Genomic DNA, 14,845 nt, shown 5'->3' on the forward strand with positions numbered 1-14,845 from the left:
CGGCATCGGGATCGTCGTCGGAAGTTGAAGGTTAGGAGAGGAAATTTGGGAGCATATAAGAGCAATTGGTTTTTTTTTTCAGAAACCAATTGCACGTATAAATCCACCAATCTGACCAAATTTTATTGGGTAAATTCAGAGATTAGTCCCTGAATTTTCTTTAACTCTAAAATAAGCTTCAAGTTTTAAAATCTTTCAATTTAGTCCCCAAATTTTCACCAATAACACAATTATATCTTCAAATTCCAATTAAATATTATTTTGATATTTTCGGGTTGTTACAAATAACACCACGAGTTTAGAGAAAAATGAGAGGGTAGACATATAGAGAAAAAATGGAGCTAGATGATCTTAGTTATACAAACTAACATTCAATTTCCAAATATTGAGATTGCAAAATGCCAAATCCAACAAGGACCAAGAGGACAATTCAATGGATGCAAATAACTCGATAAATATCACTCTTTATGGTGATTTTTTCTTGAGAAAATGCCTCCGGTGAAACATAATCATTGGTTCCAAACAACCGATCTGTGAATTTATCCACTAAACTCAATCCAAAATCCATGATCTTCAACATCGAATATTTGTTTTTGCTTAAGAACAATCACTTTTTCGATTCTAGATTACTATGAATCATTGTTAAGTCCTACTATATGCGTGATCTTTCGCACCACATCGCCACACTGGCCTCCAAATATCTTATTTCTACGATGATCCGATCGAAAAAATCACCGTCGGAGCAGAGCTCCAATGCTAAGTGAACGATGGTTTAATATTCGTAAATGTCATGGAGGTCGTTCATGTTCAGATGCGATGAAACATTCTTGATGATCTTTGGCATCATGAGGTGGTGGTGGTGGTGGTGAATATTTTTTACGATCTCCATTACTTCTTTTTATAACTTTTTCTTACAAATGAGAACCGCCTAATTTGATTTCAAATAATTACAACTAATAAATAGAAACAAGAAGGCTATTGCAATGGAGCAAAGATGTCTAGAAAAAAGTGGGGAGAAGATGAGCAATGTTGCGGGTTGGAGAGAAAAAATATTAAAAATGGGTAAATTGAAATGTTGTCATTAAACTAATTTTAAATTTACAAAAGACCCATAATCAGTATTTTGTCTAAAGTTTAGGGGTTAAAATAAAAATCAAACCATTTTACTAACGGGTCACGTAATCAAACTAACGACATTCAATGTCAAAGTGACCAAAACTTAATAAAACGATAACTTAAGTGACAAAACTTAATAAAACAATAACGTAAGTGATCAAAACTTATGTTTTTTTTAAAGGAAAGTGATCAAAACTTAATCAATATATTATATATATATAGAAATGATGTAATTTTAACTTTATATATTTATCGTGTCATGTCAACAAACCGTTTAAGTTTTAACGGTCGTAAATCATTGGTGACCACATCTTAATTAAAACGAAAAGAAAGTGATCAAATCTTATGTTTTTTGAATTCAATGAGGAAAAGTTTATAAAACTCAAACGAAAGTGATCACTGCTGTAGTTTATCCCATTTATTTTTAGGCAAAAAAATATCAGAGGTCCTTATACTTTTGAAAAAAACCAATGTGGTCATCGTTTTTTTTCTTAATGTGACCTCCAACTTATAAAACAAATTCAATATAGTCATTTGACCAATATTTTTTTTATTGTTGACTGTTCTAGTATTGTATTGTCAATTCAAGGTCTTGACTTGACAATTCACAATATTGATGTGATAATTTATCTGTCATGTTTGAGTTATAAATTTAACTAATTTGTCATGTCATTCGTCACATTAATTTATTACCTTAAACTGTCATATCAGTACTGTAAACTACTATATCAATATTGTAACCGTCAACGAGAAAAAATATTAGTTAAATGATTATATTATATTATTATTTTTAAATTGAAGAACTATACTGAGAGAAAAAATTAATACAATTGCCTCGGTTATTTTTTTAAAAGTTCGGAACCTATCATTTTTTCCCTTATTTTGATATTATTAGAAGATATTTATAAGTTAAACTCTCAAGGAAAAAAAAAAAATCTTACTACTACTTTCCAACTAAATCGATTAGCGATTGGCGGTCCGATTACCACTCAGCTATCTTTGTTCTACCTGGAAACTGTTGTGCAAAAGAAAACATGTGGCTCTTTAGATGGAAAGGAGCATCTGGTTTCTCTGCATATTCTACAGCAGAGGACGTTACTCGAGGGATTGATGGAACTGCTCTCACTGCCATTGTTACAGGTTTTTACTCCTTTTCTTAATCTGGGTTTTTGTCTTCTCCGTCATTTAACTGTCATCTTCTTAATTTAAACTTCTTTGATGGAGAAACAGTTTTGGGGAATCATTTCAAAAAGAAAACAAATGAACTTTTTGTTCCCTGATGAATTTAATTCCCTGTTTTAAGCTTCCCATATTTAGTGAACTTGTTGATTATCTTTTTGTGTTGAGGTTGCTGATAATTTTTTCTGGGTTTTGGATATATGCAGATAAATTTCTTTTAATATATAAAAGTTTTGGGCTTTGTTTAGTATACTGGCAAGGTAGTTGAAAGAATAGAAAATTTGAGTAGAAAAATGGAAAGATGGGATTTTTTTTCATTCCTTAGATGTTCTGGTAGGATAGATGGAAAAATTGATTCTATTCATTGCTTGCTTTATAGAATTGAAAAATGAGAGTTAGGCACGAAAGTGATCTTATAGGTTAGGTGATTTGTTCACTTAAGGTTTCGGGTGCTCAAGTAGAGGTGTGATGATTTATTGTCAAATGGTTGAGAGTTTTGAAAAGATATTACCATGAATTCACCCAGATTTATTAAGAAAAAGTTAGAAAATAAAGTTATGAAAAATACATTATTTTGAACTTATACCTTTAACATTTTCTTTCCTACCAACTACACTCAGTTTATTTTCTTTCCACTTTTCCACTCAACCAAACACACCCTTAGTGTTTGACATAAAGAAAGCTCCCAACTTCTTGCTTGACAAATTTGTATTCATTAATCATTACCACTACAGCCTTTATAATGGTGCTTTGATGTTGTTTCTTCTCTCTTAGTTACGTATCCCTAGTGTTTATATGAGTTCATTTCAGGAGCATCAAGTGGTATTGGCCTAGAGACAGCACGCGTTCTTGCATTGCGTGGTGTCCATGTGGTTATGGCAGTAAGGAATGTGGATGTAGGTAGGAATGTGAAAGAAACACTACTTCAAGAGAGAAACGATGCTAAGATTGATGTGCTGGAATTAGATCTTAGCTCAATGGCATCAGTAAGGAAATTTGCATCAGAATTCCAGTCTTCTAATTTGCCCCTAAATATCCTAATGTAAGGATTAAACTGATGCAAGTTCAACCGTTTACGGCCTCATTCTTCTAATTTCTGCATGTTTGTTCATGTGAAGACTGATAGTTTCTTTTGTTGCTTGAAAGTAACAATGCAGGGGTTATGGCAACTCCATTCATGCTATCACTTGACAACATAGAACTGCAGTTTGCAACAAACCATTTAGGTTATTATATTTCATATAACCATGTTATAACTTATATGTAATAATGTGTTTAGAATAAGTAAATTATTGTGATTTGTTTGAATTGCAAATTAGCTTGTGATGTCTGTCTTCCTCAATGTCAAATCTAATAAGATATAGTAACTATTTTGCAGGTCATTTTCTTCTTACAAACCTTTTGTTGGATATTATGAAACGTACTGCTCGTGAAAGCAAAAGAGAAGGGAGGATTGTTAATTTATCTTCGGAGGGTCACCGGATTGCGTATCGTGAGGGAATTCGCTTTGATCAAATCAATGATGAATCAGGGTAAAACTGATGACAGGCTTCACCAAATTTGATCCCCTTAGGAATGTAAAATATTGGATGAATACTTCCTTAAATTCTTGATCATTTCCTTCTCGTTTTTCTTGTCGATTTGCAGATACTTTTCTTGGTTTGCTTATGGACAATCAAAGCTTGCTAACATATTGCATGCTAATGAGCTTGCGAGGCGTCTAAAGGTACTAAATATGGTCAATTTCTGTTTGATGTACAACCTGTGCTATCCGATGCATTTTACAATTCTTGAACCTTGCATCACTTCATCATGTAGGTTATCGTATGTTAACACTGAGAAAATGTATCTTACCGGGTTTTTTTATTAAATCATTTTTAATTAATTATGACAAGTTCGGTATCTTGTACACCATTAACATGCCGAACGGGTTCAAATCTTTGAATGCTTTTCTTTTTTCTCGATATAAGCAGGAAGAGGGAGTTGAGATTACAGCAAATTCACTTCATCCTGGATCGATTATTATGACTAATCTTATGCGCCACCATGGTCTTATTAACGGTTATCCTTCGAATCATTTTAGAACTATCAACTATACTCACCATCCTGATTGAAGCCTACTATCAACTTCGGCTTTCAATTACTTATCTGATGTATTGCCTTGATGCAGCCGTTGGACAGACGATTGGCAAATACTTCCTCAAAAGTATTCCACAGGTAATGCTCTTTATGAATGGTGATGAAATTTATTACTATATAGAGGTTATCTCCTTAGTCCTTGCCATAGAGCTCAGTTGCATATTGATTACTTCTAATCATAGTACTAAATTACGGTCACGGATCTTATGTGATTTGTATCTAAAAATAACTATGTTACTGTATTGCGGATGTGGCTGCAGTTGCGGTCTTGTAGTGACCTTGAAAAACGTTACAATTCAATGTTACATTGTGTTGCGACCATAAAGTTAATGCTATGCTTTTGATACGGTTGCAGGGTGCTGCAACTACATGCTATGTGGCGTTACATCCGCAAGTTAGAGGCATTAGCGGAGAGTATTTCATGGACAGCAACATAAGCCAACCAAGTATTCAGGGTAAAGATGAAGACTTGGCAAAAAGACTGTGGGACTTCAGCTTGACCTTGACCAATACCAGGTAGTTTTTTTATAGGAGAGGAGTTGCCAATGCATACAAACTTTATCTTTGTGCTCCAAATTGTATGACTAAATTTTTGTGCTCAAGCTGAGTAATAATCTATGGCAGGCTAGCAAATTTTCAACAGAGTTCATTTCCCAGTGTTGCAATGTAAATACAAGTCAAATTAGAGTTCTAACAAAGTGCTGTCATTGTGATCTATAGATACATCAATATCAACAGCCACAATTAAGTTTTTGGCTGCGTTGTTACATCTGATGGAAAAAAGAAATAAAATTACCAAAACCAGTCTTGGCTTAATTAACACGTCATCTTGACAAAAGCCTTCTGTACATAACTTTAATCCCCAACAACTGTTCTTCGACCTGTAAAAATGTGAGGGAGGGAAAAATTGCAAAAGAAAAGCTCTTCTAACTGTGTTTCTTGTGCGTAATAAATGTACAGTTATGTTTACGCTGGAAGATGTTCATTGTCGGGAACTGCTTCAGTCGATCTCTAGAGGCGTACTCGTTTTGAACGAACTTTGCCTCCATTCTGCACGGTCTACTACCCTCGAGTGACAATAGAATGCCTAATATGATGGTGAAATACAAGCCAAAAGAGTCTTCGACACCATTGGAGATTTTATGAATGCAGCTAGTATCCAGCCTCCAATAACATCAGGCTAATATCTTCTGTTAAAACTTCCATAAAGAAGCATGAATTATCTCCAAGGAAAATTGAACTTATGCCCGTAAAGTTAAGGAATGAAACTTGACAGATTTCCAGAGCATACTATATTCCTCCATTTCAACCTAGCATCGAAGAACCTGGATTAAGGTCCAGCACTGGTTTCGGCTTCACATGGTCCCTCAAAAGTTGTTGAGACACATGATCAGCCAGGATTGCCCGTCCATCATAGAGTTCCCTATGATCCCCATGCCCAGGCCATCCATACTGTTTTCCAAAAGCACCAGTATCTGATGAAATCATTTCTTGAGAGACATTAGAAGCTTGTGCAATCCCTCGAAACATGTTGGGCTTGGGTTCTTGATAACGGTTGCTAGCACTTGCATAGAAACTATTTTGGGGTTTTGGAATTATTCCATTACCTTCATGCAAATAGGTCATTGGCTGATTTTGGTGATGAAATGGAATGGCACCACTACCACCAGTAAGAGGAGTGGATGAACCGGATAGAGCGTGCGGGCTCGATATAGGAGAGGGGGACATCCTTCCGCTAAAATTTTGCGGTGACCTTGGATGTAGTAGAGGACTGCCAATGGGAGATACTGGGCATGACGTGTTCCTTGGCGAATGGGCATCACTGCAATGTAGCATGGAAAATATATGATGAAAATCATGATAACACCAAAAGATCATGATCAGATATAGATCAAGAGCAGATATTGTTGTCATGTCAAAATCTAGATAGCAGTCTTGTTTTCACTAAATCAAATTGCGAAAGTAGATAGAATTCAATACACCAATAATCCCGGGGGTTAAGACCAAAGGATTTGGCAGAAAAAAAGACCATAGTTGCATGCCATCAATCTATAACCATTCATGAAAACATAGTACAACATCTAATAACATGCATTCTAATGATAAAAAACGTTAGAATCAAATTAAAAAAAAGTGATCTATATATTGTTTGGATGCTAACCCATCTATGACTACTATCATATCACTACCAAGGAAGTGGCAGCTGAAATTGCAGTTTCTTATCTCTACCGTCCCCTTATATTGTTCTCATTGTTCAAGAAATTTATATCACAAGTCAGCAAGTTTGCTAGTTCTTTTAAAAGTTGAGCTATTTTAAGCTCAAAGCGGCCAGAGACCCTCTGTCTACTCAAAGTTGCATCCATGTCTAATCTGCACCTACAAGTACCAGCTGTTTACATGCCTGAACAAGTATATCCATGTTAGAGAGAGAGAGAGAGAGAGAGAGAGACCTGGATCCTAATCCTGTTTTCAAAGGTCTGCATGGAATGCTAGCTGTCCCTTCTGAATCTATGCATGGAAAATTTCTAGCATTTCCAATTCCCTAATGAGAAATTCAAAAGCAGAATGCAGCAGTCAGCAATGTCGGTAACAGATACTAATGATCAACAAAATCAATTATACAAAACTTCTAATCATTTCTATACCAGTGTTCTCATTGCATTTGCAACTGCAGGTGATGAATCTGATGCATCAGCACTAAAAATGGGTCTTTCTAGTGGTGCTGCATTTTTCACAAAAGGATGCTCTAGAAGCCAAGCTGCTGTAGGGCGATGTAACGGGTTTCTTTGTAAACACTGCCTCACAAAGTCCTTTCCCTCATATGAAAGACTATCAGGGATTGTTGGAAGCTCTTTACTGTTGCCAATTTTGAACATTGCAGCAACCTTTGAAGTAGAACAAAAAAAAATGAAAATAAGAGATTGAGACATTTTCATGAGGCAGACAACATTCTTCATTAGAACGGAATGTGATGCACTAGGACACCAAGAGGAAAAAATACATTTCTGTATTAATGATAGCGCTTATTATTTTGGCAAATTCCAAATCCATGCGTGTATTCAAATTCACTTACCCCTTCATACTGGCTCCAAGGCGGTTTTGTGGTAGCCATCTCCAACACAGTGCATCCAAGGCTCCATATATCAACAGCTAAGTTACATCCATTTGAGTTCTTTATAACCTGAAGCAGGAAATGGGATAAACAATATTAACAAAAATCAACAAAGGAAAGAGGACTTAGTATAGAGAATATAAAACCATGTAGACCTCAGGTGCCATCCAATAGGGGCTTCCTTTGAACGATAGCGGACAAGATGACCCCGTAATCTGCAATATGAGCATTGTCGTTATGTATACTAACAAATAAGAAGTAACTTGCAGGGATTACCTTTTTTACTAGGATTAGGATAGTAGGATTTACTGTAAGAAAATGACTCATGAATTTAAATTAATTAAGATAATATAATATGCGAGGATCTATTTTGGTTAAACCAAACAGCATATGTATCACTTATTTTTTATTTTGTAGGTAAGGCCATTCATTATGAAATTATAGATGAAGTGCTCTTACATGCTTTGCCATCCCAAAATCAGCCAGTTTCACACGTCCATTGGGGTCAACCAGTATGTTTGCACCTTTAATGTCTCTGAAAATATTGCACAATATCGCAAATGATAGTCCAGAAAAATTAACACTTTAGTCCAGAAAAATTAACACTTTGGATTTAATCCCAATGTGAAGTCCCAAGTATAACCAGAAAATAAACTCACCTATGAACAGTATTTTTAGCATGCAAGTAAGCCAACCCAGACAAAATTTGTTGAGTATAATTTCGAATGGCACTTTCACCAAATGGGCCATACTCTTGAAGAAGTTTATAGATGGAGCCACCAGAAACATACTCCAAGTATATATAAAGTTTATCATCTACCTGTTCATGAAATAAAAAGGTATACAACTGAATTAGAATAAATCAACCGCTCAAACTGATCTATTTATATTTAACATGAACTAAAGAAGACAAAACAATTACAGGAATGACCCTTTTACAAGACTTACAATCAAAACAACAAAAAACTCACCGTTTCATATCCATAATATTGCACTATATTTGGATGTCGTAAGTGACCGAGCAGCATAATTTCCTGCCAAAACACTACCCATTAATATAAAGATCACCTAAAATTAGTAACACCAAAATAAAATCAAAACTTAAATGAACATTAGGGGAATACATTTCTGTTCTTAAAACCATAATTTCCAGCAAATGTCTTTTTAATAATAAAAAAAATAAGAAAGAAAAAGACATGCCTGTCCCAACTGCTGAGCGCTTTCCTTTGATTTGGCATCATCAGAAAAAAGGGTCACTTCCTTCATTGCACACATCTCCCCACTTTCACTAATGCAAGAGAAAGAAAGCGGGAAAAAGGATGAAGAGAGAAAACAATTGAAGCATGAAAATGGCAAGAAAAATTTGCAAAAATCTATCTATCTATCTATATAAACCACCACTTAGGAAAACAAGATGATCAATAACCTTGAACCAGGAATGCCCACATTCAAATTTGATGATAAAGTTAACAAGTATTTATCCAAGCTCAGATATTATAATTAGAAAAATAGCCGGGAACAATATCACATATGGTCATATAAAGATAAAGTTGTCGCGAACATTAACAATAATCCTTCTGACACACCTGTTAAAACCAAGATAGACATGTCCAAATGTACCCCTCCCCAGCAATCGTCCTTTCTTCCAGCGGGAGCAAGGGCTTGTTGGGTTTTCTGCCCTACCAGGACTTCGGGGTAACGATGGAGATGCTGCTGCAGAATACCCAGGAGAAAACTGACAAGTATTAGATATTGTTATTGGGGGAAGAGGCAACCTATGGCTTTTCTGTTTCCCATCATCAGGTCGACTTGTAGGTGATTCAGCAGCAGTCCCTGTTGCTTGTGGATGCAAAGGAGTGACGGCACCGCTGTGTATCCTAGAGCTGGGACCAGGGCTTGTCATTCTAGGACTAGGTATAGGAGAACACTCAGGGCTACACCTGCTTTGTGGCCAAAATAACTGTCCAGACATATCTCCACCAACAGAATTATGGCCTGAACCTGGACTAGAGCAGTGCCCGGATCCCAGGAAAACTATGTCAGAAAAAGGCTTTCCTGTGCCAGCACCAGAGTTCCAAGTTTGCTGAAGACCAAATGCTCTCATTGGACTTCTAGAAGGACTCGACATTGAGCTGTCTGGGGCACTAGAGAAAGCACCATGTTGAGGAATCTGCAAATTCTGCACACAACTGTTTGCCGATCCTCGCTTAGGTGATGTGGACAGGTATTGATTATTAAAAGATACATTAGCTGGCTTCAGTATCTCTTTGGTGTCCTGGTTGACAAAAGACAACTGATCCATGTGCTTTGTGCTACATAAAAATTAAAATGATAGCTGATCAGGGATGACATAAAGCAGGACGGTTCACAGACACTATAAGTTTAAATGATATCATATCAGTTAAAACTCACCCAGATGGACTGTTCGCTGCAGTTCTCTGTCCATTCTCATAATCAGAAGTTAGGGGGCTACGGGAATCAGATGGGTCATCACTATCAATAGAGCTATCACTAGAAATAGAAGCAGTAGCAAAATCTCCCTCACCATCTACACGATCCAGTTTCTTAGCTAATTGTCCAGGTTCCGGCAAGGGTAGAAACAGAGATGGCTTTGAACCTCTGTCAAATCCTGGTCTTGTTGATGCATTAATTCCAGAATTAGTACGTAAAACATTAGCATGATGCCCTGAAGGAAGAGGAAGTGGTTGGGCATGAGGCCTTTCTACAAAACTTTGGCAACGTGATACTAGCAGGGAGGGTGATGGGACTCGAGAGAGAGATCCCCTTTCCAAAACAGCACCAGTACGGTTTCTTCGAGAACCCCCTGATCTGCTAGTGGATTTTTCATCAGATGTGATCTTAAGCTTAGGATTATTAGCATCAATGAAACTCTCCTTGCTTGTTTTCTTTTTTTCTTCTTTAGATGAAGACTTTCCCCACCATGGAGGCATATTGACGTATTACAGGGGAAATTCAGAGCACAAGATCCCCTTTTAATTACAATTGCCACCAACTTTGACACCAGATATCATTTACAATTACTACCGACTTCGAAATTAGTAGTCGTGCTTGCTGCTAACACATTAAATTTCAACCAAGTCCATCGACTTTTTCCTTAACATGATTATATTACAAGCAAAAAGTCGGGACATATGTTTGTGTTTGCCAATTAAAGCATGTTGCAGTCTCTAAAAATACACCATCCTGTAAGAACCAGTATAAAAGCTTCAGAATGATAATGATAACAAGTATACTAAATTTCGGAATGAGTTAGTCCGCAAAAATCTTAGGATGTTTAAATTTTTCCAGCATTAACTTCCTCCTTAAAAAGCATCCATACAAGCTGCATTAATTTCAATTTCACATCTATATGTCATAATTTTGAATTTATTGCCTAACTAATCATTGGTCCACATTCCAAGATAGACAATTTAGTCCAAAACTACTTCTAAAGTTTTAATTAATCAACATAGCATCCCAGCTCAATTTTACAGCTAAAAATTGAGCAGCTATTGAACTATTTGCACAAACAAAAAGGGGACCTTGCCACTCAATTTATTAATACAAAAACAGATCCAAGATTTGCATACCCATTTTTGCACCTAAAGTGAGATATAAACTCAATCTCAAAAACCCAAAACGCAGTTTTTCAAGCTGGATCTACAAATTGAACCAACTCATATAACCAAATAAAGGGGAGGGGGACCGAATTCAAAAGAATTAGCAAAGCCTAAAAACTTAAAATCTGACAATTTATATAAAAAAAACGCAAATCAAAATCCCTTCTCTAAATTCATCACACCCTAAAATTAAAAAAAATAGCCCATAAGTTAATATGATAAAAAGTGGTTAAAATGAAGAAAAAAACGCTCAAATTACATTCTAAACGCTAAAAACCGGGCAACCCTCGCTTCACCCAGTTCCAAACTTGAACAGAAAAAACGAATCAAATGCTGAAAATCACCAGAAATCATCAAGGTAATCTAAATGTTTAGCTCAAAACACCCAAAAAAGAACTTCAAAAATAAAAACAAAATAAAGGAGCGAAAAAAAAACATTACTTACAAGTGAAGAGTGGGAATAGCCCGTCTAATAAGTGACAGTTTTCAGAGCGAAAGCTCTAAAATGAATGAAAGAGAGGAAAACGAAAGCAAATGAAAGAGAGAGAGAGAGAGTTTTTTTATATAATAAAATGTTTTTTTAGTGAGCAAAATAATAGAGTGCTGTCTTTTTGCGTTAAATCAGAACCGGAAAATTAAATTATTTAAAAATATATATGAAAAATCTTCCTGTATTCCATCATATATTTCGATGTATAATAATGACCGTTAGATTTACCTTTGTTTGACAACAAGTTCATAATTTCCGTCAAGCCTTGATGTAAAAACGGGGTGTATTGTGACTATCGTGGTAACGGATGCGGTGGAGTGATTACCCTCTTTTTTCTTTTTTTTTTTCATTTAAACGGCAACTTACTTAAAAAAATATTCCCATGATCATTTATCCCATATGCTTTACGCAATTAGGTGTCCTTTTTTTTTTCTTTCTATTGAAGATCCCTTGTATTTTTTTTCTCAATAAATATTTTAAAATTAATTCACAAATGGATTAACATTGGATTAACAACATCTGCCCTCGAAGAACTCTGGAGCATCTATGAAGGTTTATTTATTGTAAGGAGTTTTGGGGTTTTTAGATTATTGATACAATCCGACTGTAGCAGAGCAGTCAAACTGGTCGAAGTTAGTGTCGTCATTGATAGTCATATTCCTTTATTACGTGTAATTCTGAAGCAACGACGTTATGGATGCTGGATAACAAAGATCCAATGGATAAGCAGGAGTGGGAACAAGATTGCAGATAAGATGTCAAAGCTTGCCCCCTAGAACCACTTCAGTTTGATTCGTTTTGACTCCCCCAGACGAGCTTGTTGACCTTCTTGGGTTAGAATCAGCCGTTGCACAACAAGATGATGCCACTAGCCATGCTTAGTCTGTCTTAGGCTTTCTTTAATTCAAAAAAAATTAACTAATATGTAAATACATGGTCAGTAACAAAATTCCACGTCACCAAAATAAACAAAAAGGCATATAAAAGTATTACAATAAACTAAAAACGATAGATCATCTAGATGTCAAATTCAAAGTTTACAAGCGTAATCGTAAAAAGTAAAATTAGGGATTGAGTTACAGAATTTAGTGTACTCTTTACAATGCAAAGAAATATATATATAAATTAAAAACATAACAATAATATAACACTATCAAGAACACTCTTGTACTACAGAAGTTGGGAAGGAAAAATCAACACAATGTTATGTCAATCGCGGTCAGTGGTGGTGCTAGAACTTAAGTAAAAAACAAAAATTATATTACATTTATGATTAAAATCAAATTCGAACTCTACTTTGATAATCTAAAAAAAAACATGTGAGTAATCTTATGAGCATGATTTTAAATAACGTTCGTGGTCACGTTTTCGATTGCGTCACGTTTATCACGGTTGCGGATATAATATATGCTATTGCAGTCAATGCGGATATCGCGATCGTAAATTTTTTTAATAAAAAAACATGTTTTTTTTAAAAATAAAATAACGGAATAATAGAGGAATAGCGGTCCACTATTGTCAAGATTGGCCGTGATCCGTCTCTATTGGTGTGATCCCGCTTCACACCGTTATTTTTCGCGTTAGCGGTTTCGGACACCACCACGACAGCGATATAACAGTCGTGACATCGCTATTCGGCCGCTATAAAAAAGTAAATCTAGTTGATACTCAATCAAGTGAAACACGAATACCTTCATAAATAATTCTAAATAAGTTATTTATCCAGAATTTATTAAACAAAATGAAATAAAAAAAAGTTATAAAATTATGCTTGAGTTGATGAACTTATTTTGGGGCTTTTGAGATAGAATTAAAAAAATACCAAAAAAATAAAATTAATGTGTTGAAAAATGTCATAATCGAGGTCAACAGAAAAGATGATAGATGTCAAAGTCAACGATAATGGTTTACTACTCGACTTAGACTGAACCAGTTCAATTTGAGTTAGGCTTTGGTTAAGCTTGGTACAATTTTAGTCTTAAAAACTTGGGCTCAAGATTGACAAATTGGGCCAAGCAGGGCCAGCCTAACAAGTCTCGATTCACAAAACGGCATGCTCCATGGGCTAGGTCGAAATGGGTATGAGTCGAGCATAGGTATGGGTTAGATTCAAACTGGATTTCATACGTTGATAGAAGACCACGCGTTGGGAGGCACGTGCGACGTCTACCACAGCTCAAAAAAATCATAAACTCTAAAATTACTTAAAATTAGGGATGTGCATGATACCTGAACTCGATTGGTTCTGATCTAACCCGTCTAATCAGATTTTTTAAAAAATTTCAGGTTTGGGTCGGGTTTGGTTAGGTTCAGGTTTAGAGTGAAAATACTTGATCTGACCCGACTAAAAAAATATATAATTTTACATTATATATTTAAGAATAATTATAATAATATATTTCTATATATTATTTTTTCAATTAAGTCAATGTTTATATTGAATAAAAATAATATTTTTATTATTTCGGGTCTGTCGAATTTTTAAGTTATATATAGGGTCGGGGTCGGGTCGGGTGAAATATTATTTTGGTCAGGTTAGATCAGATCTCGAGTGGAGAATTTCTTGCTCTCGGGTGAGATAGACCAAAAACCCGACCCATATCTATCCCCACTTAAAATCATATAAGACGGCGCATTGAGGAGTATTTTACATGAGTTGTTTCAAGAAGGAAAATAATAGAGATATTTTCTTAAACGGTTAAAACTTCATTTTCTCTGAGCTCCGCAACCGATTAGTTTAGATTTTTAATAATGGCCAAGGATAAGTCTATAACGAATGTCATTCACCGATGTTCACAGCTAATGATATGCATCGGTATCCACCACTATTGTATTATGAATATTTTAAAATTTTGGAGGACTCAAAGAGTAATTAACCCTTTTTGTATTTGAGCTGTAAATGTTTTCATCTTCCGTCCGTGTTTTTAAGATTTAATAAATTATTAAATATTATTTTAGATTAAATTAATTTTAAAATTCAAATCACATTAAAAGCGGAATTTATTTAGTTTTTTTATAAGAATAACAGCAATCGTTTATCTTCCTTTTCTTCTTTAGCTGCAATACTTGACCATTGAATAGAATTAGAGTCGTAAATGAGACGAGACAGATTACAAGTTATTTGAGATCGATTTGATCAAGGTTTGATAAATACTCGGATCGAATGGACTCGACTCGAATTCTTAACGA

General features: G+C 35.3%; 2 protein-coding genes across 2 annotated transcripts; one reads left to right on the forward strand and one right to left on the reverse strand.

Annotated features, from left to right (window-relative positions):
* Window positions 1–2,077: 2,077 nt before the first annotated feature.
* LOC120198793 (short-chain dehydrogenase TIC 32, chloroplastic-like) lies at window positions 2,078–5,279 on the forward strand. Its single transcript, XM_039200062.1, has 9 exons — window positions 2,078–2,256; window positions 3,106–3,337; window positions 3,442–3,521; window positions 3,674–3,827; window positions 3,943–4,021; window positions 4,269–4,356; window positions 4,466–4,512; window positions 4,790–4,956; window positions 5,262–5,279. The coding sequence occupies exons 1-8, from the start codon at window positions 2,151–2,153 to the stop codon at window positions 4,952–4,954; spliced, it is 951 nt and encodes a 316-aa protein (XP_039055993.1). The 5' UTR covers window positions 2,078–2,150; the 3' UTR covers window positions 4,955–4,956; window positions 5,262–5,279.
* Window positions 5,280–5,468: 189 nt separating this feature from the next.
* Window positions 5,469–11,675, reverse strand: LOC120198792 (mitogen-activated protein kinase kinase kinase YODA-like). Its single transcript, XM_039200061.1, has 12 exons — window positions 11,612–11,675; window positions 9,959–10,750; window positions 9,133–9,858; window positions 8,747–8,834; window positions 8,518–8,580; window positions 8,206–8,366; window positions 8,006–8,081; window positions 7,702–7,761; window positions 7,508–7,615; window positions 7,080–7,319; window positions 6,885–6,976; window positions 5,469–6,256 (listed from the first exon to the last, which is right to left on the reverse strand). The coding sequence occupies exons 2-12, from the start codon at window positions 10,495–10,497 to the stop codon at window positions 5,740–5,742; spliced, it is 2,670 nt and encodes an 889-aa protein (XP_039055992.1). The 5' UTR covers window positions 10,498–10,750; window positions 11,612–11,675; the 3' UTR covers window positions 5,469–5,739.
* Between the last annotated feature and the right edge of the window lie 3,170 nt (window positions 11,676–14,845).

Source organism: Hibiscus syriacus, unplaced genomic scaffold, assembly GCF_006381635.1.
Source record: "Hibiscus syriacus cultivar Baekdansim isolate YM2019G1 unplaced genomic scaffold, ASM638163v2 tig00004797_pilon, whole genome shotgun sequence".
In the NCBI taxonomy this organism is placed as follows: Eukaryota; Viridiplantae; Streptophyta; class Magnoliopsida; order Malvales; family Malvaceae; genus Hibiscus; species Hibiscus syriacus.